The following is a 25,894-nucleotide window of genomic DNA, read 5'->3' on the forward strand; positions in this document are numbered from 1 at the left end:
ATGGGATAGATTTTGTTTTATATATATATATATATATATATATATAGAGAGAGAGAGAGAGAGAGAGAGAGGCAGAGAGACAGGCAGAGGGAGAAACAGGCTCCCTGCAAGGAGCCTGATGTGGGACTCAATCGTGCACCCCAGGATCACACCCTGAGCGGAAGGCAGATGCTCAACCATTGAGCCACCCAGGTGTGCCTCCTGAAAGCATTAAGCCAAAGTATTCTATCTTTAGAGATCATTTCCCACACGGAGTTGAGAAATCTCAAAAAATGTTTAAAGATTTTATTGATTCATGAGAAACACACAGAGAGAGGCAGAGACGTAGGCAGAGGGAGAAGGGGTCTCCCCCAGGGGAGCCCGAGGTGGGACGGATCCTGGCATCCCGGGATCACGCCCTAGCCCTCGCGGAAGGAAACCCCCAACCACTGAGCCAGCCAGGCGACCGGAGAAATGCACATGTTTAAAGGTCAGTAGGTAACTACTAACTGCTTGGGACTCTACATCTTCTCTGGCAGTGCCGCTGACGCCAGTTGCTATAAAGATGACCGTACGCTGGGATCCTGGAAGCTCACCCTTTGGACTCTACCCTAAAAATTCACTCGAAGAGAAGAAGGAAGCTCTAGGACTCTGGCGCGGTGGGGCTGCGGGAGGGGAAGTAGAGTTAGAGACCCGCGCAGAGTGGGGGGCCAGGGCGGGCGGGGCGGGGCTCTCCCCACTCCCGCCGAGCCGGCCCCGCCCCCGGCCCCGCCTCTCTTGAAGCAGCGCGGGGGCACCTTGCGAGCAGTGACGCGAGGGTGGCGGAGTCGGTGTCTTTTGCGGTTCCCACCGAGAGGGATAAAACCTTGCTGGTGTGGGAGCTAAGTCCGGACCCTCGGCCGAGGCCTTGCCCGGGAGCCGAGCCAGGATGGAGGGGGCAGGGAGAAGGCCGCCCCCTCGGTGACCGGGTGACCGGGAGCCCTGGAGACTGGCCTTACCCCTCAGCGCTTTGTAGTCTCCGCTGAGAGGCACCCTGGTTCTAGAGGGGACCTCGGCGGCCGCTCAGCCCCAAGAGACTTTTGAGGGGCAGCGCTCCACAGCCAGCGCCTGTTGCCTCCTAATGCTTTTCGAATCTTAGGGTTCCAGAGGAAAACCTGTTCGCGAAGTGACAAGTGCTTGGGTTGCCTGTGCAGAGGGTTTAGGGAATATAAGGGAACGGGCAGTTTTGGTTTCTGGGCGTGAAATTTCATGTACGTATTTGGTGCGGGACCAGCCCGCAGCGCTCTCTGGTCACAGCATTCTCCCAGTTCGGCCTCCTGTATTCGGTAGGAGTCTTCCCAAACGCGGCAGTGGCCCGCCCTGGTTTCTGTGCCATCATCAAGTTTTATTCAGCAAGGGATGCTCACAGAGCACAAAGGGCGTGTCACGAGAAGCATCTGTTTCAGAATTCTCCACTGAAGGTGGGTCAAGTAGGAAATTCCTAACTCCGCTGGCACAAAGTGCCGAATTCTGTGACAACAGACTAGCATTCATAGAGCTCTCCTGATTTACAGAATGCTTTCGGGTGCATTGCTACATCGATCCTCTGGTTTCCTTGGGTGGCTGTGTCGTTTTTGTGTTTTTCTTTTACTTGTTTTCCTTTTCCTTTTTTTACACGAAGTAACTCGAACTCAGGATAGTTAAGTGGCTTACTTAGGGTTCATGACAAAAACTGGAAGCGAGAGATCAACCCCCAATTGATGTTAAATCCGGTGTCGGGGATCCCCGGGTGGCTCAGCGGTTTAGCGCCTGCCTTCAGCCCAGGGCGTGATCCTGGAGCCCCACATCGGGCTCCCTGCATGGAGCCCACTTCTCCCTCTGCTTGTGTCTCTGTTTTTCTCTCTTTCTCTCTCATGAATAAGGAAATAAAACCGTTAAAAAAATGAATCCCGTGTCATTTTATGCTGCCTCTTATTTTAGGAAATCTTCACAAGAAGAGTGTTGCTTATATTTACTATTATGTGAATTTATTTATTTTTTTAATTTCACCTATTCATTTGAAAGAGGATGAGACCATGAGAGGGAGAAGCAGACTCTCTGCTGAGGAGGGAGCCTGATGCAGGCAGGACTTGATCCCAAGAACCTGGGATCACAACCTGAGCCGAAGGCAGGTGCCCAACCATCTGAGCCATCCAGGCACCCTCTTTATTTATTTAACACAGAACCTTGGGTTATTACTCCTGCTTTCCAAAATTGTTAGCCAGTTTACTTATGTGTTCTTTAATACTTTGGCAACTACACATAGTTCCTGGTTGGGCTTTTTGTTGTTGTTTTTTGCCTTTTATAAATACAGAAAAAAAAATAATGTCTTAAACCAAATAAATCAAGGAAAGGTCTAAGGCACCTGAGAACGTTTTTCAGTAGCATGAAGAAAATTGGTTGGCAAGCTTATCCAAGGTGACAGCTATCTCTCCTACTCGGAGGCTCAGGGCCCTTCTGAAGCTTCCTTGTTGTCCAGAACAGCTCCACTATGCCTCACTATTAGCCTCCCCTGCAGCACCCAACATTTAAAAGTTTGTCTTCATTTCTCCTTCCCAGCAGGCAGCTTCAGCTAGAGAAAGTAATTTCATTTTCTTATCACTCATTCTTTCATTCATTCGCTCAATCAACAACAGAATGTACTTGGTTCTAGGAATGAGAAAAGAATAAGATATGTTTCCTTCAAGCACTAAAGGAGCTTATAAACTAGTGATAGAGAAGGATGGAGGAACAAACAGTGAAGAATTAATAGAGCAGCCCTGGTGGCTTAGTGGTTTAGCGCCGCCCACGTGAAGCTCCCTGCATGGAGCCTGCTTCTCTCTCTGTCTCTCTCTGGTGTCTCTGTCTCTCTCTGTTTCTCTAATAAATAAATAAATAAATAATCTTTTTTAAAAATAAGAATTAATAGTGCTGGGACACCTAGATGGCTCAGTGGTTGTGCTCAGGGCGTGATCCTGTGGTTGTGGGATCCAGTGCTGCATCTGGCTCCCCAAGGGAGCCTGCTTCTCCCTCTGCTTATGTCTCTACCTTTCTCTGTGTGTCTCTCATGAATAAATAAATCTTTAAAAAATTTAAAAAAGAAAAAAAAAATTTAAAAAAGAACAATAGTGCTATGACTTTATTTGCAATATTTAAATATTTATGAATATTTAATATACTACATCCTGCCTAAAGTTGACATAGGCATTTAAGACTAAACTAGTGGATGTAAGAAATTCACCACAGAATGTAAGTCATTTAGAGTTAACACTGGAGGCATTGGCCTTCTCAAAGGAGCTATTTAATGCAAATAACCTCTAATTGTTTCGTTGCTTATAAAATTTATAGAAGTATGTATATTCCTTGTTCTAACAGGTTAGTAACTTGGGGAGAAGAGTGTTGTAGATTAAGGTCCTTTGTCCGTGTTAGGTCCATCTTGTCTGCTCTTCAGGTTGTGTTCTCAGACAGGAGCTACAGGATGGGACAACAAAAACAATTTACTTCCTTTGCTCACCTACAACCCTGTCATTTGCTTCTGGAGGGCTTCCTTGCTTTCATCATCACTCTCACCACTAGAGGTGAAGGAAATCTTCCAATTAATCAGAGGCCCTAGAAATGATGCAGAACAGTACTGTAGCTTAACAATGATAAATAACATTCATTTAGGGCTTACTATGAGCTCATTGCTTACAATGTTGTTCCCTATTTAATCTTCACAATCAGTTCATGAAATAGGTATTGATAACTCTCGGGTGTATCCAAAACTAGCCTATGTGGCAGGTTGTGATATTTTTCGGTCTCTCTCTCATGTCTTTAGGTTCATCTTGGCACCAAACATAAAGCGGTTCAACATCAGGCCCTTGCCCTAAATAGCTCCCAATGCCAAGAATTGGCAAATTATTATTTGGTTTCAATGGATGGTCAAAAAGGATAATCAAGGCAAACTTTATAGATTTTCTTTGACTAATCAGACTCACTTCAACATCGAAATCTTGGACATTAGAGAAGAGAGAACTGGAAGTGGGGAGATGTGAGTCCTCTAAGTGGAAGGACCTCAACATTGGCCTGCCACCTAAAATTAATAATACTCTCAATGATTTGGGTGGTGATGTCCATAATTTTCACCAATATTTGTAGGGTGTAGAATAAAAAACAATTGTCTATATCTATAGTTCATTTGCAAGTCTTACTTGATTTTGAAGCTATAGGATACTTCAACTGTTAGCTAGGTTTGCTGGAGTTTAGTTTTTAAAGACTAAGAAATCCGGGCAGCCCTGGTGGTTTGCGGTTTGGCGCCACCTTCTGCCCAGAGCCTGATCCTGGAGACCTGAGATCCAGTCCCAGGTCGGGCTCCCTGAATGGCGCCTGCTTCTCCCTCTACCTGTGTCGCTGCCTCTCTCTCTCTCTCTCTCTCTCTATCTCTCATGAGTGAATAAATAAAATCTTTAAAAAAAAACCTAAGAAATCTTAGCTAAGTATTAGAAGCTTTGTTTGTTTGTAAGAGTTGACCCTGTCCCTGGATTGGTCACAGGTTTCCAGCTTGGGCAGCTCTTCCAGTGTAGATTGACTTCTGTGGTCATCAGATGGAATCTCCATTAGCTGTCAACTCTGACAACCTTTAAGAACCAAACTAAACGTCTGGGTTGTTGGCCTCGCCCTAATATGCCAACACTCGCCCTAATATGCTGTGGTATCCATATACACATTCAAAACTCCTTCGGCTAAAAAGTCTGGTAGCTCTAGTTTGCCTTAAGGGAAATTTTATTGCCTATAAGGTACATAGGCCTGTTTCTGCCAATAAAGTGTTCAGATGCATGCCCGCCCTCTCCCCAAAGTATTGTATATTGTATCTGCAAGGAGAGGAAAACTGGACTCCAGCTGGATTGAAAGCAGCAGGGAAGGGATCATCTCAAAAGGCTTCCAGAATAGAAGAATGGTGGTTGCCAGGGGCTGGGCTGTGGGTGGGATGGGGAGTTATTGTGGAATGGATACAGAGTCTCAGTTTGGGCACATGAAAAGAAAAATGTTCTGGAAATGGTTGCACAACAATGTGAATGTACTTAATGCCACTGAACTATACCCTTAAAAATAGTTATTACGAGAGACAGGGTCACAGATTTAGAAAGATACTTAATCCAGCCTCAAGATTGGTGTTGAATTAGGTAACATCTAGAAATCTCTTGAAGGGATCCCTGGGTGGCACAGCGGTTTGGCGCCTGCCTTTGGCCCAGGGCGCGATCCTGGGGATCCGGGGTCGGGCTCCCGGTGCATGGGGCCTGCTTCTCCCTCTGCCTGTGTCTCTGCCTCTCTCTCTCTCACTGTGTGCCTATCATAAATAAATAAAAAAAATTTTTAAAAATAAATCTCTTGAAGATACGTACATTTATGTCTGTATCTGCATATCTATCTGTATCTTTGTAGGTAGATAGATTATAGGTAAATAGAGACATGTTTTGGTGGGGGGGAAGATATGCTTTGGGGAGGGGATCTGGACAAACTGCTTTTAAATGTATTCTGGAAAAAAAATCTAAGGATATACAGGAATCTTTAGTAAAAAAAAAGGGGGGGGGTAATGAGACAGAATAGAGATATCAGATATTAAAGCATACTGTGCAGCATAATGATTTTTTAAGTGTGATTGGTTTATCAGTAAATGAGATGGATTTGTGGGTGGCTAGATGCGTCCAACATTGGACCTTTGATTTTGGCTTAGGTCATGATCTCAGGGTCCTAGATCCAGCCCTGAATGCGGGTTCCACACCTAGCAGGGAATCTGCTCTGGATTCTCTCCCTCTCCTTCTGCCCCTCCCCCTACCAGTGCCCTCACATACATTCTCTCTCTCTCTCTCTCTCTCTCTCTCTCTCTCTCAAATCTTTTTAAAAACTGAGATAGAGACTTCCGGGAGCGCCCGGGCGCCGCGCCCGCCCCCTGCGCGCAGCGCTGTCCGCCCGCCGCCCCGCACGGCGCAGCCCCGCGAGCGCGCAGCCAGGCCGGAGCCCCCGCGCCCCGGCTCCCGGCGGCCATGGGGGCGTCCGCGCGGCTGCTGCGCGCCGTGATCATGGGGGCGCCGGGCTCCGGCAAGGGCACCGTGTCGTCGCGCATCACCAAGCACTTCGCGCTGAAGCACCTCTCCAGCGGGGACCTGCTCCGGGACAACATGCTTCGGGGCACAGAAATTGGTGTGTTAGCCAAGACTTTCATTGACCAAGGGAAGCTCATCCCGGATGGTGTCATGACTCGGCTGGCCCTTCATGAGCTGAAAAACCTCACCCAATATAGCTGGCTATTGGATGGTTTTCCAAGGACACTTCCACAGGCAGAAGCCCTGGACGGAGCTTATCAGATAGACACAGTGATTAATCTGAACGTGCCCTTTGAAGTCATTAAGCAGCGTCTCACCGCGCGCTGGATTCATCCGGCCAGCGGCCGAGTCTACAACATCGAATTCAACCCTCCCAAAGCCGTGGGCATTGATGACCTGACAGGGGAGCCTCTCATTCAGCGGGATGATGACAAGCCAGAGACGGTTGTCAAGAGACTCAAGGCTTATGAAGTCCAAACACAGCCGGTCCTGGAATATTACCGGAAAAAGGGAGTATTGGAAACCTTCTCTGGAACAGAAACCAACAAGATCTGGCCCCATGTGTATGCTTTCCTACAAACAAAAGTTCCACAAATAAACCAGAAAGCATCGGTTACTCCATGAGGAAAAGTGTACATCACCAGTAAGATGAGCAGAGACTCCTCACCTGTGCATTTAGAAGCTCCGTGTTCTGAGACTGGCATGTATGAATTCTTTGAAAATTATATTAGTTTCACTTCTACTGATTTCATTCTGGAAATTAAGAATGGGCCAAATGAGTCCGATACTAAGATTCATCTTTTTGTCTACCCAGGGTATCTTCTATGGGTATGTAATTTAAAAACATCAGATGTCCTAATTAAAAGAGCAATTGGTAGTAATATTAACTTTTGTTCAGAAGACTTAAGTGGTTGATAAAAAATTTTCTTATTCTTTGGAGAAGCTAAAAACATTTCCATGTCACTCGGTAAAGTAGCTCATCAGAGAAATGTGTTGTAGACTGATGCCAAAACCCAGCATCGTTAGCACTGTGGTACATGGTTTTGTGAAACACTATCAAATTCTAGAAAACAAGCAACCAGATATGCAGATTAGTTTCAGGATGCAAATTCACTGTTGCCTTTACAGTAAGAAACTTAAAAACTTAACCGTATATACTGTATTTATTATGTCATAAACAAACTTTCAGTTTATTCAGAATTTTCAGTCTGCTATAAAATTGTGTTAAATTAGCATATAGGAAAATATTACTTTCCTGTGACAGGTTTTGAGAACATGTGTATTGAAAAAAATGATTTATTAGAAATTGACATTGGAAGTTCTTACAAAAGCAGTGAGGTTGAATTATCAACAGAAAATGTAATTAGTCTTGTGTTTTCAGATTATTGCTCAGGTTAAGAAGTATAAGTATGTGCTTTAGGATCTACTTGCCAGTTTCTCTTTTTGATCACTATGTAAAATCTGCTGTGATGAGTGACAAAATACAAGAAGAAAAGCAAACCCATGGCCCTACATAAAAGCAAGCATACTGGGTCCTCAGGAAGTAGAAATAGATCAGCTATGCCTGGGGAGAATTTCCCTGACATGCTTAACAATCATAATTAGTAAACAATCAATTAGTAAACTAATCAAATTAGTAGCAATTAAAAGGATTTACATGAGAGGTTAAAAAGGACCAGGAAGGTAACTGAGTTTGTTGAAGGACTTTATTCCTAGTGAAAGCAGCGGGCAGCTGCTGGCTTTCCCTGCCACCGTCAGCAGGGCAAGAACTCCACCTGTGTGTGTAGCCTGAGTAAGTAGCCCTTTAAAAGCGAAGAGAATTTGATTTCTTCGTAGGGCAACAAGGATGCGTGCTTATGTCCTGTGGCCTGGCAGGAAGAGTGGGGCGATGAGAGGTGGATGAAAAAATCAGCTACATCTTCAGTGGGATATTTACTCTTACTTGGTGCTAAATCAGATGCAACGAGTCCTGGTACAACCTGTTATGAACTGCCTTTGAACACCGGCCTGTTATCCCAGGCACTCAAAATATAAATGCCAGCAAGTGGTTCTTCGTGTATTTTTGTGGGAAAAAACTTTTCTTTTGATTTTTAAAAATTCAATGTTGATCTTTCAGAATGGACCAAGGCTTTTTTTAAAAAGGATTGCAGGACACATTTAATTCTTTACAAAACTTTCTGTAATGCCTTATTTGAATGTATTATGTGCTTTCTAAAACTGTGGTGAACTACTAAGCTTATGAATATTACTGGCTTTCCTGGCATACATGACTCTTAATGTACTACAATAAAATTAAATTCTAGAACAAAAAAAAAAAAAAACTGAGATAGAGGGATCCCTGGGTGGCGCAGCGGTTTGGCGCCTGCCTTTGGCCCGGGGCGCGATCCTGGAGACCTGGGATCGAATCCCACGTCGGGCTCCCGGTGCATGGAGCCTGCTTCTCCCTCTGCCTGTGTCTCTGTCTCTCTCTCTCTCTGTGTGTGTGACTATCATAAATAAATAAAAATTAAAAAAAAACACTGAGATAGAGGAGTGCCTTGGTGGCTCAGTGAGTTAAGTGTCTGCCTTTAGTTCAGGTCATGATCCCAGGGTCCTGGGATCAAGCCCCACAGTCAGACTCCCTTGTTCAGTGGGGAGTCTGCTTTTATCTCTCCCTCTACCCCTCCCCCTGCTTATGTGCTCACACTCTCTCTCTCCTTCCCTTTCTCTCTCTCTCTCAAATAAAGTCTTTAAAAAAATAGTTATGATAAAAACAGAAGTGTGAGATGAGAAAACTTCTAGGAAAATGCTTTATTTTCTGCTTTTAAATTTCAAAAGAATATCTAATGATGGGTTCTATTATTGTATACAGCAATCTCATTTTTATTTTTTTTATTGGAGTTCAGTTTGCCAACATATAGCATAACACCCAGTACAGCACATTTTAGAACAAGAAAAACTCTGAATTGATCCTCGTTAACTTTATTACAGAAAGTGGTAAAATAGCTGTGGAATACAGACAGTGTGAAGAGATTACAGATGCCAGAACCCAAGAGGAGCTACATGATTTAATTCAAGCACCTGGTTATTAAAGCTCAAGGGTTCCACAGCTATACTATACTATACTATAACCATAATTTAAAGCAACTGACAGGATTTGGAAGACTATAGTTAGCTCTGTCATCTTTTGGGAAATGTGAAACTCTGAAACTGCTTTTGAGTGCAGGGAATTTCTGGGGCTTTTCTTGAAGTCTTGGCCCTTGGCTCTGACCCCTTATTTGAAATTTGGAGAGCCAATTGCATCAGAGTGCTCCTATAGTTGTGGACATAGAAGAGGACACAGCCTTTTAGCGCTCCCCTCAAACAGAATCTCAGGGACTTGGGAACAGAGTAACTATGGCCTTAAGTGAGATGATGCTACAGCATTTGAAAACCTTTATGTGCATTGGGACACCTGAGTGACTCAGTGGTTGAGCATCTGCCTTGGGTTTGGGGCCTGATCCCAGGGTCCTGAGATGGAGTCCCACATCAGGCTCCCCTCAGGGCTCTGTGTGGCTCTCATGAATAAATAAAATATTTTTTTTAATTGTCTTTCAAATAAGGTATATTACCCAGATATCAGTATCACATAGACATCTTGTATGAAATATTTTGTTGAAGAACTTTTCTGTAACCCTAACCCTGAATTAGGGATTAAGTTGACAAAGTAATTTCTAAAATAAAATGCCAATGTTCTATATATTGAATGTTAAAAAAAAATAAATAATAGGAGCAAAGAATGTGTTTCATGTCATTAAGAACTTAATTTGGGGCTAGAATTCTGATTATTTAACTAACTCCGAAGTTGCAACATTTGTTTTGAAGGGAAGAGAGTAGAGAATGAAAAGATGGTTACTTTCTGAAAAAGCATTTGAAGTTTTGTCTGTGCAAAAATTCTTCTAATTCAATTTAAATCAAGCCAGTCAAGGAAATTTCAGACTTATCCAAGTTTACACTTTAAGAAGTCTAGCTTCCTGTGAAATGTGAGAGAAAGAGATTCAGTATTGATGCTATAGATTTCAGAAACCTGACTCTAACAACAGATCCATTCCTAAATAAGACCAGTTATGGAATTAGTTCCATTTAAAAACCATAGTATGTGCTAGACACTGGGAATAGGATAAAATCCGTTCTCTCCAACAGCCCTGGCGGCGCAGCGGGTTAGTGCGGCCTGCAGCCCAGGGTGTGATCCTGGAGACCCGGATCGAGTTCCGCGTCGGGCTCCCTGCATGGAGCCTGCTTCTTCCTCAGCCTGTGTCTCTGCCTCTGTCTCTCTGAATAAATAAATCCTTGAAAGCAAAGCAAAACAAAAACCTACGTTCTCCAGAGCTTGTGCCAGCCCATAAACACGGACTAAAATGAAAGAGATTATAGAAAGGACAGTGAAGGAAGTAAACGGGGCGCTAGTTACAGTATTTCCAGAAAGTTTAACATGCTGACCTCAACATTTTAAGTGCCTTCTCCATGCGTGCACACAGGGTAGACCTCAAGGTTACTTGTTCTAGATTGACAGGTGTGTTGAGTGTAGGTGGGACGCGGAAGTTTTCCATCCTAATGTAAACGGAGGGCTAGTCCCTTGGTTTCAGACTCTCACTCCCAGAATGAATTGCTCACCTCTCCCCTCCCCCCATGCCCCCAAGCCCCTCCCACAGGAGTTTGGAGCCATCGCTGATTCAGTGGTAGGTAGCCTCCTCCTAACACAGTAGTGAATTAAAACTCAGACATGCGTATTGAGAACTTAGAGGAGTCTACGGCCATACCACCCTGAACGCGCCCGATCTCGTCTGATCTCGGAAGCTAAGCAGGGTCGGGCCTGGTTAGTACTCGGATGGGAGAACTTAGAGGAAATGGCAACATTCAGAGTAACCGTGAAGTGTGCTCCCCTCCCCACTGTCCCTGTGCTTATTCTTCAGGTCAGCCTCTTTTCTTAGAAGCAGTACAGCCAGGGGGAGGAGGAATGTGTCTCGGATTTAAGCTTTGAAGAGGACAAGTTCGATCCGCCAGAAGTGGACTAGCATTTTGAATCTCCGGGACGCCAGGTCTTCTGCTTCCTGGGGAAACTGCTCCACACCCCGACCCTACACCTCAGAGCGGCTGGAGTCTGGGTCCTTGCAGACTCCAGCAGCCCAAATCCTTCCCTGTAGCTCGGCGGGAGGTAGTGGTGGCCTTTGCAGGGGAAGGGAGGCTTGGCCTGGGGATTCTGGGGAAGAGGCTTGAACCAGGGGCTTCGGAGCCCAGCCGCACCCCAGCTGTGCCAAGCTCACAAAGGTGGTAAATAAAGGGTGGGACGCAGGCGGGGGAGGGGCGCGCAGTTGCTAACAATGGGGGCGTCACCGGGCTCCCTGAACATTTCGGTTTCTCTGGCGAGACCGAGCGCCCCACTGGCTTGGGTCTCTGCTCCGCAGAGTATCATGTCCAGGCTTTGCCTCTCCCTTTTTTTTATTTTTACCTGGCAACCGTCGTGGTTGTTGGGCCAGGCAGCTCCGCTTCCCGCGTGGGCCCGTCGGACCTCCGGCCCTCGGAGATCCCCGGAACCCCCGGAACCCCCGGAACCCTGGTCTTCGCACTCTTCTGAACTCCTGCATGAATCGCTCCAGGCACTTACCCACCCCGCAGAGGCGGGGGGGGGCTTTAATAACTTGAGGTCCTCTGCTCCAGCCCAGATATCGGCCCCGCCTAAGCAGTTGACTGAGACTTTGGTTCCATTCCTGGACACGGATTCAAATGGTGAGCTGCCCCCAGAGACAGATCAGTATCTGAATGACAAGCCAACCCTGCACGAAAGGCTCTTACAAGTGGTTCCAGCGTTGGGTGATGAGAATCAGGCCATAGTTCTACCTCCTCCACTCAAAAGTAAGATGAAAACTGGAGATGAGCCAGAAGATCACCAGTCATTGGAAATACTTGCTCCACCTCTGGACAGTCAGGGTTTAAACCAAAGAAAGTTTTTTGTTTCATCCCCAAACCTGGACAAAGATCTAGTTCAGCATCGAAGGCTTGCCAAAGTTGTTATTGGAACTCCAAACCAATTTGCAAATAAAGAGCTCCTAGAACAACTGCAGGACGATTATTCAGATTCTGGTATGGATATCATATACCCTGAGGAAAACCGACCAATGGATTTCCCAGGGGGACCAGATCAACCCCCAGAGCTCCCTGAGGAGCTTGAAATTTCTTCACTCCTGCAGGAGACCCCTGCAGGACCTCTCCAGTCCACTGTAGAGGAACCTGAACCTTTTGTGCCTGGAGTGGAGGCCCAGGCCAAGCATCCAGAGTCCCCTGAAGAGACAGAAACACCTCCACTTCTTCAGGACGCTCTATCTCAGCCTCCAGAGATCCTTAAGGAAGCTGGAAATTCTGTAAGCCCACAGGAGGCCCCAGCTGAACCTTCAAGTACCCCTGAAGTCCAACAGGAAGCCTCAGCTCAACCTACAGAGGCACCTGAGGAAGTAGAACCTTGGACCCCTCAGGAGGCCCCAGCTCAGCCACCAGAGGAGAAGGTACCACCTCAGGAGGTAAATGTGCCATCTCTGAGTCAGAATGAAGCTCAGCGGCCAAAATTACACAATGTCACTGTTAAACCTGTAGATTTGGCACTTACTGTAACTGTGACTCAGCCTCCACAGCACCCCAAGAAGGCTGAGCCTGCAATCCTGCAAGAACAACCAGCTCAGCCACCAGAGCTGTCTTTGGGGGAGGTGGAACCTATTCCAACCCAGCAGGAGCACCCAGCTCAACCTCTAGAGCATCATGAGGTGAAAGTTGCACCTCCAGGTCACCATCAGGTTCAACAGTTAAACCTGCCCAATATCACTGTTAAACCTGCAGGCGTGCAGGTTACTGTAACACCAGAACCCACTACAGAGGTGGGACCTTTGCCAGTTCAACGTGAGTCTGTCACTCAGCCCTCTGTGCCCCTTAATGTGGAACCTTTTGCAACCCAGCATGAAGCCCCAACTCTGCCTCCACAGTCCCCTGAGGAGAATGAACATTTGTCATTTCAACAGGAGACTCCAACTGAGTCCCCAGAATCTCCCACACAGGAGAAACCTCCAACACAGCAGGAGACCCCTGTTCAGACCCCTGGAGAGGTTAAACCTTCCACAACCCAGCAGGACACCCTGGCTCAGGATTCACAGGCTCCTGAGGAGGGTGAATCACCTTCAACCCAGGAGGAGGCCCTGGCTCAACTTCCAGGGACTCAGGAAGAGAAGGAACCTTCTCCACCCCAGCAGGAGGCCCCTGCTGAGCTTCCACAAATCCCTGAGGAGGGTGAACCTTCCTCAATACAGGAGGAGAGCCAGGATCATCATGCACAGACTCCTGAGAAAGCTAAACCTTCTTCAACCCAGCAGGAGGCCCCAACCCAGTATCCACAGGCCTCTGAGGAGGGAGAACCATCTCCAGCTCAGGAAGAGGCTCCCACTCAATTTCCACAAATTCTTGTGAAGAGTGGGTTTCCAGAACAACATCCAGCCCCTGCTGAAAATGTTGAACCTTATCCAGATCAGCAGGGAGTACCAACACAGACTGGAGATCTTCCTGAAGAAACTGAACTTTCTCCAAGCCAGCAGTGGAGCTCATCTCTGCCTCAGATGCCTGTCGTAGGTGTAGAACCTTCTCCAGTCCAGCCTGAGCACCAGGCTCAGCCTCCAGAGTCCTCTACAGATATTGTAGCTCAGCCTCCAGTACATCATGAGGTGACATCCTCACGTCTAGGTCCTGGTGAAGCTCAGCATCCAATGTTGCCCAATATCACAGCAAAACCTGTAGATCTGGAGGTTTTCATAACTCCAGTGCCCACTAAGTTTGAACATGCTCCAGGGCAGCAGGAGGCCTCTGCTCAAGCTCCAGTTCCCCCTGAGCAGGTTGAATTTTCTCCAGCCCAGTCCGAGCTTCTTTTCCAGTCTCCAGAGACCCTTGAAGATGAATTTCCTCCAGGCCAACAAGAACTCATAGTAAAGACTCCAGACCCTCCTAAGGAGATGGAACCTACTTCAGCCCAACAGGAGGCCCCAGCTGAGCCATCAGAGCCCCATAAGGAGATTGAACCATCTTCAAATGAGTACACAGTCTCAGCTCATTCTCCAGGGCCCACTGAAGACGTCAAGCCTCCAACCCAACCAGAGGTTCCAGCTCAGCCTCCTGTTCCCCAGCAGGTCCCAGCTATATCTCCTGAGCCCCGACAGGAGGTAGAGCCTTCTGCCACACAACAGGAATCCCCAGCCCAGTCTTTAGAACTTGCTGACAAAGTGGAACCTCTTCCAGTCTCTCAAAAGACCCCTTCTCAGCTTCTACAGTTTCCTGAGAAGGTGGAATCCTCTCCAGTCCTGCAAGAAGCTCCATCTCTACCTCTAGAGCCCCTTAAGGAGGTAGAACTTTCTCCAGCCCAACAGGTGGCACAGACTCAGCCTTCAGAGCTCCCTGAGAAGCTAGAGTCATTTCCAATTCTGCAGCAGGCTTCAACTCAGTCTCCAGAGCCCCATCAAGAGTCAGAACCTTCTCCAGCTCAGCCTCCAGAGCCATCTAAGGAGGTTGAACCACAACTTCCAGTCCATAACGAGATGACAGTTCCACCTCAAGGACAAGATCAAGCTCAGCGTTCAAGCTTGCCCAGTGTCACTGCTAAACCTGTTGACTTGGAGTTTACTGTACCTCCAGAGCCTTCTACAACCCTGCAGCAGACTCTAGCTCCTCCAGAGGATCCAGAGGTGACACTTCCACATCCAGAACATGTTGAGGCTCAGAGTCCAAATTTGTCTGAAGTCACAGTTCAACCTTTAGATCTGGAGCTTACCATAACACCAGAACCCATTACAGAGGTTGAAACTTCAACCATGCAAGAGACTCCAGGTCCTCCTTTAGAGCCACCTGACGAGTCTGTAATGCAGCCTCCCATGTATCGGGAGGTGACAGTTCCAACTCCAGGTCAGGATCAAGCTCGGCATCTATTGTTACCCAATGTAACGGTTCAGCCTTTGGACTTGGAGCTTACCCTAACTCCAGAACCCACCACAAAAGTTGAACATTCTACAACCGTGAGTAAAACTACTGTTCCTCCAAAGGACATGGAAGTGACATTTGCACATCAAGAGCAGGTTCAAGCTCAGCATCCAATCTTGACTGAAGTCACAGTTCAGCCTTTGGACCTGGGGCTTACCATAACTTCAGAATTCACTAAGGAGATTGAACTTCCTCAACCTATGCAGGAGACTCCAATCCAGCTTCCAGAGCCACCTAAGGAGGTTACTGTAGCTCAATCTCCAGTATATCAGGAGGAGACCATTCCAACACCAGGTTGGGATCAAATTCAGCATCCATCATCACCCAGTGTAACAGTTCAACCTTTGGACCTGGAGCTTACTGTAAGTCCAGAACCCACTACAGAAGTTGAACATTCTACAGCCCTGAAAAAGACTATAGCTCCTCCAAAAGACGTGGAGGTGACATTTGCACATCTCGAGCAGGTTCTGTCTCGCCGTCCAAACTTGACTAAGGTCACAGTTCAACCTTTGGACCTGGAACTTACCATAACTCCAGCATCCACTACAGAGATTGAACCTTCTCCAACCATGCCTCTAGAGCTGCCTAAGGAACTTGTAGCTCAACCTTCCATATATCAAGAGGCAGCAGTTCCAACGTCAGCTCAGGATCAAGCTCAGCACCTGTGGTCACCAAATGTGACAACACAACCTTTGGCCCTAGAGCTTACCATAAGTCCAAAACCCACTACAGAGGTTGAACAGTCTACAACTCTGCATCAGACTACAGCTCCTCCAAAGGACCTTGAGGTGACATTTCCACCATCAGAGCAGGTTCAGGTTCAGCATTCAACCTTAAATAAAGTCAAAGTTAAACCTTTGGACTTGGGGCTTACCATAACTCCAGAACCTACTACAGAGACCAAACCTTCTCCAACCATGCAAGAGACCCCAACTCAGCCTCCAGAGCCACCTAAGGAGGTTGTAGTTCAATATCCATTCCATCAGGAGGGGACAGTTCCAACCCTAGGTCAGGATCAAGCTCCGTATCCAACTTTACCCAGTGTCACAGTTCATCCTGTGGACATGGGACTTACCATAACTTCAGAACCTACTACCCAGGTTGAAGGTTCTACAACCACCAAGACTACAACTCCCCCTCCAAAGGACCTTGAGATGACGCTTGCGCATCTCGAGCAGATTCAGAGGCAACATCCAAACCTGACTGAAGTCACTGTTCCACCTATGGACCTGGAAATTACTGTAACTGCAGGATCCAATATGGAAGTTGAACCTTCTCCAGCCAGGCAAGAGACCCCAACTCAGCCTCCAGAGCCACCTAAGGAGGTTAAAGTTCAATATCCATTTCATCAGGAAGTGATGAGTCCAACTCCAAGTAAGGGTGAAGTCCAGCATCCAGAATCACCCAGCATCACATTTCATAATGGGGGCTTGGGGCTTACCATTACTCCAGAACCTATTACAGAGGCTAAACATTCTGCAACCACGAAGAAGACTACAGCTCCTTCTCCAGCGGACCTTGAGGTGACACTTGCACATCGAGAGCGTGTTCAGAGTCAACAGCCAAACCTGACTAAAGTCACTGTTCCACCTATGGACTTGGAAATTACTGTAAGTCACCAACCAGAGTCATCTGAGTCGGTTCTCCCCCCAACGACTCAGCCCTCAGTGGTGCATTTTGCAAAATACTTCCCAGAAAAGGCATATACAACTTTCACTGAGCAGCCAGAACAGAGTGTTACCACAAATGTCAACATATGTGAGCTCTGTACCTGCAAAGATGAGACGCTATCGTGTACTGGTTTCAGCCCAAAGCAGAGGCTCCGCAGAGTGCCTGTGCCAGAGCCCAACACGGACAACAACACCTTCACCATCTTGTAAGAATTGCCTTTTCTCATTTGTTCCCTGCCTCCTGCTTGACACAGCAGCCTTTCTTTGAGGTCTTCCTGGGCCTTCGTCATCTCCCCAACCATGTTGACTGACTCTCTCTTTTTACCTTTTCTTTGACAACTGTCCTTATCTTCATTTTCCTGTTTGCTGTGGTTCCCACGTCTGCACTCGTTTACTTGTAATTGTCCTTATTCTTTATCCAGTTTTTTTAGCCCCATGATTTAATCGCTTAACCTCTACTCTCCCATCTTTATAGCAACATGTCCCTCTTTCCATCTCCTTGGTGATATACAAAAAAGTGGTTAAGAGTAGAGATTCCGGAATTAGACTGCCTGGGTTTGAATTGAGTTCTGTCACTTATTAGCTTTTGATTCAATTTCCTTATCTATAAAATGGGGTAATAGTTACTACCTTGTGGGATTATTGTGAGATTTGGTGAGTTAATACATATAAAACACGTTTTCAGTGCCTCACATATATGTGAGTGTTAGCTATTATTTGATTCCTCAGCTATGTTTAGAACTCATCTTTGTCCCTTGGTTTTCTATATACAGCACCCATTTTATGCCCCGCCCAGGACTCAGTACTGTGGCAGCCATGCAAGTATGGCATTGTCTTTAGAATATGAAATAATAGGTGGGAAGAAAGGAAATAGGCATAGAAAGACAGGTGACCTATAATTAAGTACAGACTATAGGTTCTGTAAGTCACCAGAATCTGTAATCAATGGAGTGTAGGGGTCAGAGAAAGCTGCATGGATAAGCTAAAACTTCAGCTGAGATTTAGAGTGGCTATGATTTGTTAAATACAGCAAGAATAGGGAGTATAGTCTAAGCAAAGGCACAGCTGCGAGAATGATCAGGAATTAAGAATTAGCTTAGAAAAAAAAAAGAATTAGCTTAGGAGGGCAGCCCCAGTGGCTCAGCGATTTATTTAACGCTGCGTTCAGCCCAAGGCGTGATCCTGGAGACTCGGGATTAAGTCCCACATCGGCTCCCTCCATGGAGCCTGCTTCTCCCTCTGCCTGTGTCTCTGCCTTTCTCTCTGTGTGTCTGTCATGAATAAATAAATAAAATCTGGAAAAAAAAAACATTAGCTTAGGAAGCAGTGAAAGATACGGTTATGAATACCCTTGACTATCAGCTAGAAGGGTTTGAAAGTTATGCTGAGATATAGAGAGCCATTGAAAGTTTTCCAGAAAGACATATGTATCACTAAAACAAGAGGATTGTTTTCTATTCCCTATGTAGAGAGATCTAAAGAGGAAAGCTTGATCCAGGGAAACCAGAAAGAATGGTCTAGCAAAAGCTGGGAGTAAAGTGACAAGGGGCCAGAACAGAATGGCTGTGATAGGAGTAGAAAGAAAATCCTGAAAGCATCACAGAGGAAGAAGCAACAAGACTGCGTAACTGCTGAGGGGAGTAGTGGGCAGGGTGCATCCAGAAAAGAGAAAAATCAACTATAACTCTCAGAAATTTCTGTCCCGGATGAGCAGGTGGAAATACAGCAGTTGGGAAGGACAGCCAGTTGGAGGGAGATAAATTCAGGTTTAGGCATCTTTTATCAGGGAACATAAAGCAACCAGAAGGCATTTTGGTTGACTGGAAATGGCCACTAGGCAGATGATGGGCAGATGGCTATCTGTTTTGCCTTATTTCTGACTCCCCTGAAAAAAATGTGTATATAAACGGAATGGGGGGGGATTCCTGGGTGGCTCAGCGGTTTGGTGCCTGCCTTCGTCCCGGGGCGTGATCCTGGAGTCCAGAGATCGAGTCCTGCGTCGGGCTCCCTGCGTGGAGCCTGCTTCTCCCTCTGCCTGTGTCTCTGCCGCTTCCTCTCTCTCTCTCTCTCTCTCTCTCTGGTCTCTCATGAATAAATAACACCTTAACAAATGAATAGGTAAGTTGTTGCTGAGGGAAGAAGATAAGTTAAAGGTAAGATTCAGTCATATACAGAATTAGTGATTAAAACTGAACTCAGGCATTTCATAGCTTTTTTGAAATACTTGCAATTCATGGATACATTCTCATTTTTTTTTAATGTCACAAGCATATAGGATAAAATGTGAAAATCCCACCCAACCCCCCCTACCACCCATAAGATAACTCCTGTTACCATTTTGGTGTCTGTCCTTCCCATCACTTTCCTTTGCAATTTTCCCCTAATCAGGTAATACTTTTTGTTCCTTGCTCAGTAATTTGTTGCTTTTCCCTATGTAACATGTCTAAGAAATCTCTCCATATTAGTTCCTCTCATTTCTAACTTCTCCTAACAGCTGGACAGATTTCAAAAGAAGTCACTGGGCCAAAGCTTTGGTGTTCCTGGCATAGGATTTCTTTACCTTTGTTTCCTGGCATAGGATTTCTTTACCTTTGTTTTCTTTACCTTTGTTTGATACTTTTTTTTTGCCATTTTTCGGTTCAATTATTTTCTCATTGATTTACAGAAAGAACCATTTTAGACACATAGAGGTGATTTGGAGAAAAATACCATATTCATAAAGTAATTAACTGGCATTATCTATCCAAGAAATTAGACAAATAGGAAGTTCCGGTTCTAAGGAGATGGCTTGTTTACACCAATGGCCCCACATTTCTTTATTAATTGTGCAAACTGGGATGCTGATAGCTATGGATATTAAGAAGCTGGTATTTTCTGCATTTGCATATTCCCCCAAGGTTGCCTATGATTCTTTACTTATTCTGTTCATTCTTTTCCTAACTAGTCAAGGATCTGAACTGTGTTTCTTCACAGAAATTTCCAAGGAAACGCTATTTCTTACATTGAGGAGAATACATGGAAGCCATACCGTTGGACTGAGAAATTGTGAGTATATTTTCTCCGAATACGAATACAAAACACTGCATCCTGAGATCCTTCTTAGTCAAAAATTTTGAAGTCAGTATCTTGGAGGAAAGGTATTTCCCCCTCCATATCCCAAATCAACCTCTATTGATGGCAATTCTATGTTTATCTTGAAAATTGAATTTGACAGGCTCTCTTTAAAATTTAGAGTCAATCTAAACTTATTTTCCATTATATAGGAATACATGATTATATCCTCAATATATAAAAATGAAAGAATAGATAAAGTGAACATCTTCTTTGTGTTCTGATCCCCTACCACTGAGATAGCCACTATCTGGATTTAGTATATATCCTTCCAGATCTTTTTCCATGCATTTGTCTACATACATATTTATAGACAACAAAATAGGTTTGTTGTGGGATTTTCTTACCTTGTTTTTGTTTTTGTTTTTATATAAATGATAACTTCCTACAACTTGATTCTTTTGCTTATGCTTATGCTTATAAATGAATCTTTTGATTCTTTTATCTTATGTCTTAGATTTCTTTTCTTTTAGTGTATAGATAGGGGGTTACCCCATTCATGTATATGCCTGTGTAATATATTCCAAAGTATGAATGTATATAGTAATTCTCATATTGATGAATGTTTAGACTGTGTCCCATTTTCTTGTCACATGCGCTGCTGTAGTGAACTGCCTCAACCATGCATCTTTGTGTATGTGGGCAGGTATTTCTGTAGAATAGATATCTAGAAATGGAATTGTTTGAATAAAGACTATGTAGATGTAAAATTTTAATGGCCCTCAAAAAAGTTGTGCCAACTTATACTCCAACCCATAGACCATGACAGCATTCACATCCTCATACCACCCACTACTGGATATTCTCCATTTCTTGGCTGGTCTGATGCGTGAATAAAAGGGGTCCCATGTGAATTTGAAGTTTTCTGATTACTTGTAAATTTAAATACCTATGTTTACTGAACATTTGTATTTCTTGAGTGAATTTTCTGTCCTTTGCCAATTTTCTGTTATCTTTTATAAAAATTGATCTGTAGAAAAAAGTCAATGTAGACACAAGTGTTTTTAGAAAAAAAAATATTACAATCAAAGCAATCAACTGGTGTTTTTATGAGAGTTTGGTGTCATATCATTAGTGCAACTTGAGCAGAGAAGTCATAAATGACTCCTGAATTAACAATAAAAGACAGTAATCATAGCAATCTAAAAATAGGGATTATGATCCCTCTAAAGTAGATTTCGCCCCTTAGTCTGATATCTTATTGGTAAGGGAGAAATGCTAGAACTAGGCATTTGTTTTTTATTTTGTGAATTTCTTAAATACTATGTGTAGTTTATATTTCTCCATGATAGTGTCTGACTGGGATATTTTATTTCCCAAACTTATAAGAAAACTGAAAATAATTGTCGCAGAAATAAATAACGTTAATTTTCTTTAGGGAATGGAGGGGGATGGGTGGGCTGTGGACAAGGGTAGTAGAAAAACTTTGCGTTGTGTACTATATACCTTTGGAATTTTGGGCCATGTGAATATATTACATATTTTTAAAAAATGAATTGAAATTAAAAAATTAATTTTTAAAAAGCATGTGTTTGGGAATTTATATACTAGAACACGAATGTGGTAAGTCCTGCAGATGTCTGGTTCAGCTTGAAGGTTATACCTTGTAAGCAGAGGTTCCTAACTATGGATCACTGCTCTCCTGGGGCAGGATTTTAACCTGTTTTTCTATATATCTATTGGATGATATCTGCCAACAGTAGAATGAATAAAGTGTGGAATAGTCATAAAATGGAACACTATTTGTTTGAACCATAAAGCCACATAAGTAATCTCAAATTTTCTGATAGCCACTTAAAAATTAAAAGTAAAAAGAGAGAGATGACATAAATGTTAATATATTTTGTTTAGCTCTTATAGCCAAAATATTATTTCGACATATAATTATTATACCCATTATTAGTAAGATAGTCTATGTTTTATACTGTCTTCAAAATATCCAATATCATTTCTATCATGTAATCAGTATAAAAATTATTGAGAGTTTGTGTTCTTTTTATGTTCTTTTTTCCATAGTAACTCTTTGAAATCTCAATTTGATTGCTAGTCTTTTATCAAGAATACTTGTTCTGTATTTAGATTTCATAAAAATTACAGTTGAAAAAGTAATATCACATACCTACATTGTTGCAAACATATTTAAACATTTTCTAATAACTGTTGAGTATCAGTTTTTTCATTTGTATTTTAAAGTAAAAAAAATTAATTAAATAAAAACTTCAGCTCCTCAGTCACACTAGCCACTCCCAAGTATTCAGTAGCCACATGTAGCTAGACATGCAATAAATACTAGGTATTGAAATGAACCAACCTCAGCTACATGCAACAATATAATGAATTTATAAGATAATATTGAGTGAAAGAAGCAACATAGAAAATAATACCTGTGATTCCATTTATATAAAGTTCAAGAAGCGACAAAACTAAATTATGTTGTTTATGGCTGACATATGATAGGTAAAACTACATTTAAAAAAGCAAGGAAATTTGAGGTCCCTGGGTGGTTCAGTCAGTTAAGTGTCCAACTCTTGACTGGGCTCAGGTCATGATCTCAGGGTCATGGGATAGGGCTCCACACTCAGCCAGGAGTCTGCTGGAGATTCTTTCTCTCCCTCTGCCCCTCTCCCAGCAATTAATCTTTTTAAAAAATTAAAAAAGGCAAAGAAATTATTAAAGTCAGGATAATGGTTACTTCTGGGGAATCAGAGAGAGGGTTGTGATTGGAAGGGGCACACTGAAGCCTTCTGGGATGCTGGCAGGGGTTTTTCTTGATACAAGTGGTGTTTCATGGGTATTTGCTTTATAATTATTAAACTGAATATTTATGTTATGTACACTTGATGTGCATTTTTTTAGTTCTCAAAAAAAATTTTTTTTTTTTGGTTGGGGAAAAAACAAATGACTTTACCTATAGTGCTGTATGGGGCTTCCAACATAGAATTTAGAAAAAGAGAGGAGGAAGTGTCAGTTCTGCCAGTATTGTTGTCATCTAAACCAGGGTTCTAGCAGAGACTTTGTGATCCAGAGAGTAGACATTAATATGCATTTTGGTTCAAATAGTGGATGGCTGTGTGTGTGTGTGTGTGTGTGTGTGTGTGTGTGAGAGAGAGAGAGAGAGAGAGAGAGAGAGAGGAATAAAGAAAAAAAAAAGGATTTGAGTGGAAACAGCGCAGAGCTCAGTACTCCTAAATTAAAGAAGAATTAGTATATTTAGGTGGCACCATTACACAGGTTTCCCTCCCAAATGGGAGTTAGTCCTGTGTAGTGAATAGTTGTAGTTGTTTTGCATTTTGATGCAGAAATAACCTTTTCATTTTTCAGAATTCTCAGTGAAAATTATTTGACTGAATTACATAAGGACTCATTTGAAGGCCTGCTATCCCTACAGTATTTGTAAGTTAATTAATCACTTATTATGAGTTTTTAGTTATATTATCTGTAAAATAAATATGGGGTTCAAATTAGATAATCACTATAATTTCTTCTAACAATAAATTTCCATCTCTAGCATTAAATATCTCATATGCATTTTCAGTTTTTTAATTCTATAGACAAGATAAAGATAGAAAAAGACCCTTCAGTTATAGAGCAAAAGGGGTAATTAGGTCTGAGCAATTATGGATGCACATATGAACCTGTCTTGTAAGTGTTCATATACCGTGTGCTTACATTTATACTTAATTTATGGCTCATGGATCAAATCATGCTCAGGTCTGTCTTTATACAGCCTGAGTTAAGAATGATTTTTACGTTCTTAAAGGGCTGTAAAAGAGAAAAGAAGAGAAAGAGAAGAATATATGACAGAGACCATATATGGCCTGCAAAGCCCAAAATGTTTACTATCTGGCCTTTACAGAAAAGGTTTGAAAAAGTTGGTTTAGTAAAATGAGAGGAATTAAAATTAACCTCAAATTGTCACCTACAGGACAAGAAAATATAGAACACTTACATTATTTTGAATGCCATTAACCCAGAATGTTTTTAATATTTAATCTAAATTAAACATTTAAATATTAAATATTTAAGCAGGTTAATTATGTAAGCAGTATTATCAAGTACCTATTAAGTTACCAAGAGAGCAGATTAAGGATTTCAGTGGGAATTCTAGCACCAGTATTAAAAATAGATGTTTAAAATGATGGTTAAGGGGTACCTGGCTGGCTCAGTTGATAGAGCAAGTGACTTCGGATCTTGAGGTTGTGGGTGTGAAACCCACATTGGGTATAGAGATTACTTAAGGAAATAAAATCTTTAAAGTAAAATAAAATGATGGTTAAGTATTATGGTTAGAAATGTTTACATTAAGCAAACATATCAGAAATGCCCCTAATTTAACTAATTATAAAATAAAATCTCTCCAGCCTCATTGTCAAGGAGGAAATGCTTCTTTAGTATTTCTAGGTATACATACAGAGATACCATGTTCTTTGCTATAAAGGTTCAATTTTTATCTTTGTCTGTGGCATCCAGAGCTGTGTAAGTCATTAATCCCTATTAATGATGCTCTTGAGCAAATAGAGTCTTCTTGCAAATGTAGAAGGTTTAAGGATAGTGGGTAAAAAAGAGCAAGAGCATGATTAAACACTAAGAATAGTCCTTTAAGTTATCAAACCTTCCAAGTCTTAGGGGACAGCCACTCTTGTATTGGTTTTCTTGGCTACTTCTGTGATCTGGACTCTAAACTTTACAAACACCGTTTGTAGAAAATCAAATGAGATAAACTGCTCAAAGGATTAGGCACTTCATTACTACTACTATGAAATACTTTGTAAGCCAATTATTTTATGTTAGCTGAAGTGTTCTCATTCATTTAAAAAAAAAAAAAAAAGGTCAATCAAAAGCTAATATGACAGGCACTATGCCCAGTATCATAGGCACTCAGATGATTAAGACAGGCTTCCTACCCCTATAGGAACTCATGATCTCACAAGGAAAATAGACAGAAGCTCAAACCATAATGCACTAAGCACTAAGTGGATGACAAAGTGCTGAAGAGGTGCAGAAGAGGGAGCCATAAAGTCATAAAACTACATTTCTTTTTACACAGTCATTTTGTTTCTGCTATTCACTACCCAGCTCTTTATATTTATTTTTTAAATATTTGAGTTTGTTTTATGTCCATGTGTCAATTTTATTTTTTTAATAATAAATTTATTTCTTATTGGTGATCGATTTGCCAACATACAGAATAACACCCAGTGCTCATCCCATCAAGTGCCCCCCTCAGTGCCTGTCACCCATTGACCCCCAACCCCCGCCCTCCTCCCCTTGCACCACCCCTAATTCGTTTCCCATAGTTAGGAGTCTTTATGTTCTGTCTCCCTTTCTGATATTTCCTACCCATTTCTTCTCCCTTCCCTTCTCTTCCCTTTCACTATTATTTATATTCCCCAAATGAATGAGAACATATAATGTTTGTCTTTCTCCGATTGGCTTATTTCACTCAGCATAATACCCTCCAGTTCCATCCACGTTGAAGCAAATGGTGGGTATTTGTCATTTCTAATGGCTGAGTAATATTCCATTGTATACATAAACCACATCGTCTTTATCCATTCATCTTTCGATGGACACCGAGGCTCCTTCCACAGTTTGGCTATTGTGGACATTGCTGCTAGAAACATCGGGGTGCAGGTGTCCCGGCCTTTCATTGCATCTGTATCATTGGGGTAAATCCCCAACAGTGCAATTGCTGGGTTGTAGGGCAGGTTTATTTTTAACTATTTGAGGAACCTCCACACAGTTTTCCAGAGTGGCTACACCATTTCACATTCCCACCAACAGTGTAAGAGAGTTCCCTTTTCTCTGCATCCTCTCCAACATTTGTGGATTCCTGCCTTGTTACTTTTCCCCATCCTCCCTGGTGTGAGGTGGTATCTCATTGTGGTTTTGATTTGTATTTCCCTGATGGCAAGTGATGCAGGGCATTTTCTCATGTGCGTGTTGGCCATGTCTATGTCTTCCTCTGTGAGATTTCTGTTCATGTCTTTTGCCCATTTCATGATTGGATTGTTTGTTTCTTTGGTGCAAATG

At 43.2% G+C, this 25,894-nt stretch overlaps 1 protein-coding gene and 1 pseudogene across 6 annotated transcripts in view; both read left to right on the forward strand.

The window, feature by feature from the left end:
* The first annotated feature begins 5,940 nt into the window (after positions 1-5,940).
* Positions 5,941-9,958, forward strand: LOC140607064 (GTP:AMP phosphotransferase AK3, mitochondrial pseudogene; annotated as a pseudogene).
* A 1,425-nt stretch (positions 9,959-11,383) lies between these two features.
* LOC140607060 (uncharacterized) overlaps positions 11,384-25,894 on the forward strand; it is a 43,337-nt gene continuing 28,826 nt past the window's right edge. For 5 of the 6 annotated variants that reach the window (XM_072781394.1, XM_072781395.1, XM_072781397.1 and 2 more), the window contains exons 1-3: positions 11,384-16,956; positions 19,724-19,795; positions 23,183-23,254. In XM_072781394.1, coding sequence (XP_072637495.1) covers positions 11,399-16,956; positions 19,724-19,795; positions 23,183-23,254 — 5,702 coding nt within the window. In that variant the 5' untranslated portion in view covers positions 11,384-11,398. The remainder of the gene's footprint in view (positions 16,957-19,723; positions 19,796-23,182; positions 23,255-25,894) is intronic. The other variant, XM_072781398.1, reaches the window with a different exon arrangement.

The sequence above is a fragment of the Canis lupus genome, chromosome 16 (genome assembly GCF_048164855.1).
Source record: "Canis lupus baileyi chromosome 16, mCanLup2.hap1, whole genome shotgun sequence".
Classification (NCBI taxonomy): Eukaryota; Metazoa; Chordata; class Mammalia; order Carnivora; family Canidae; genus Canis; species Canis lupus.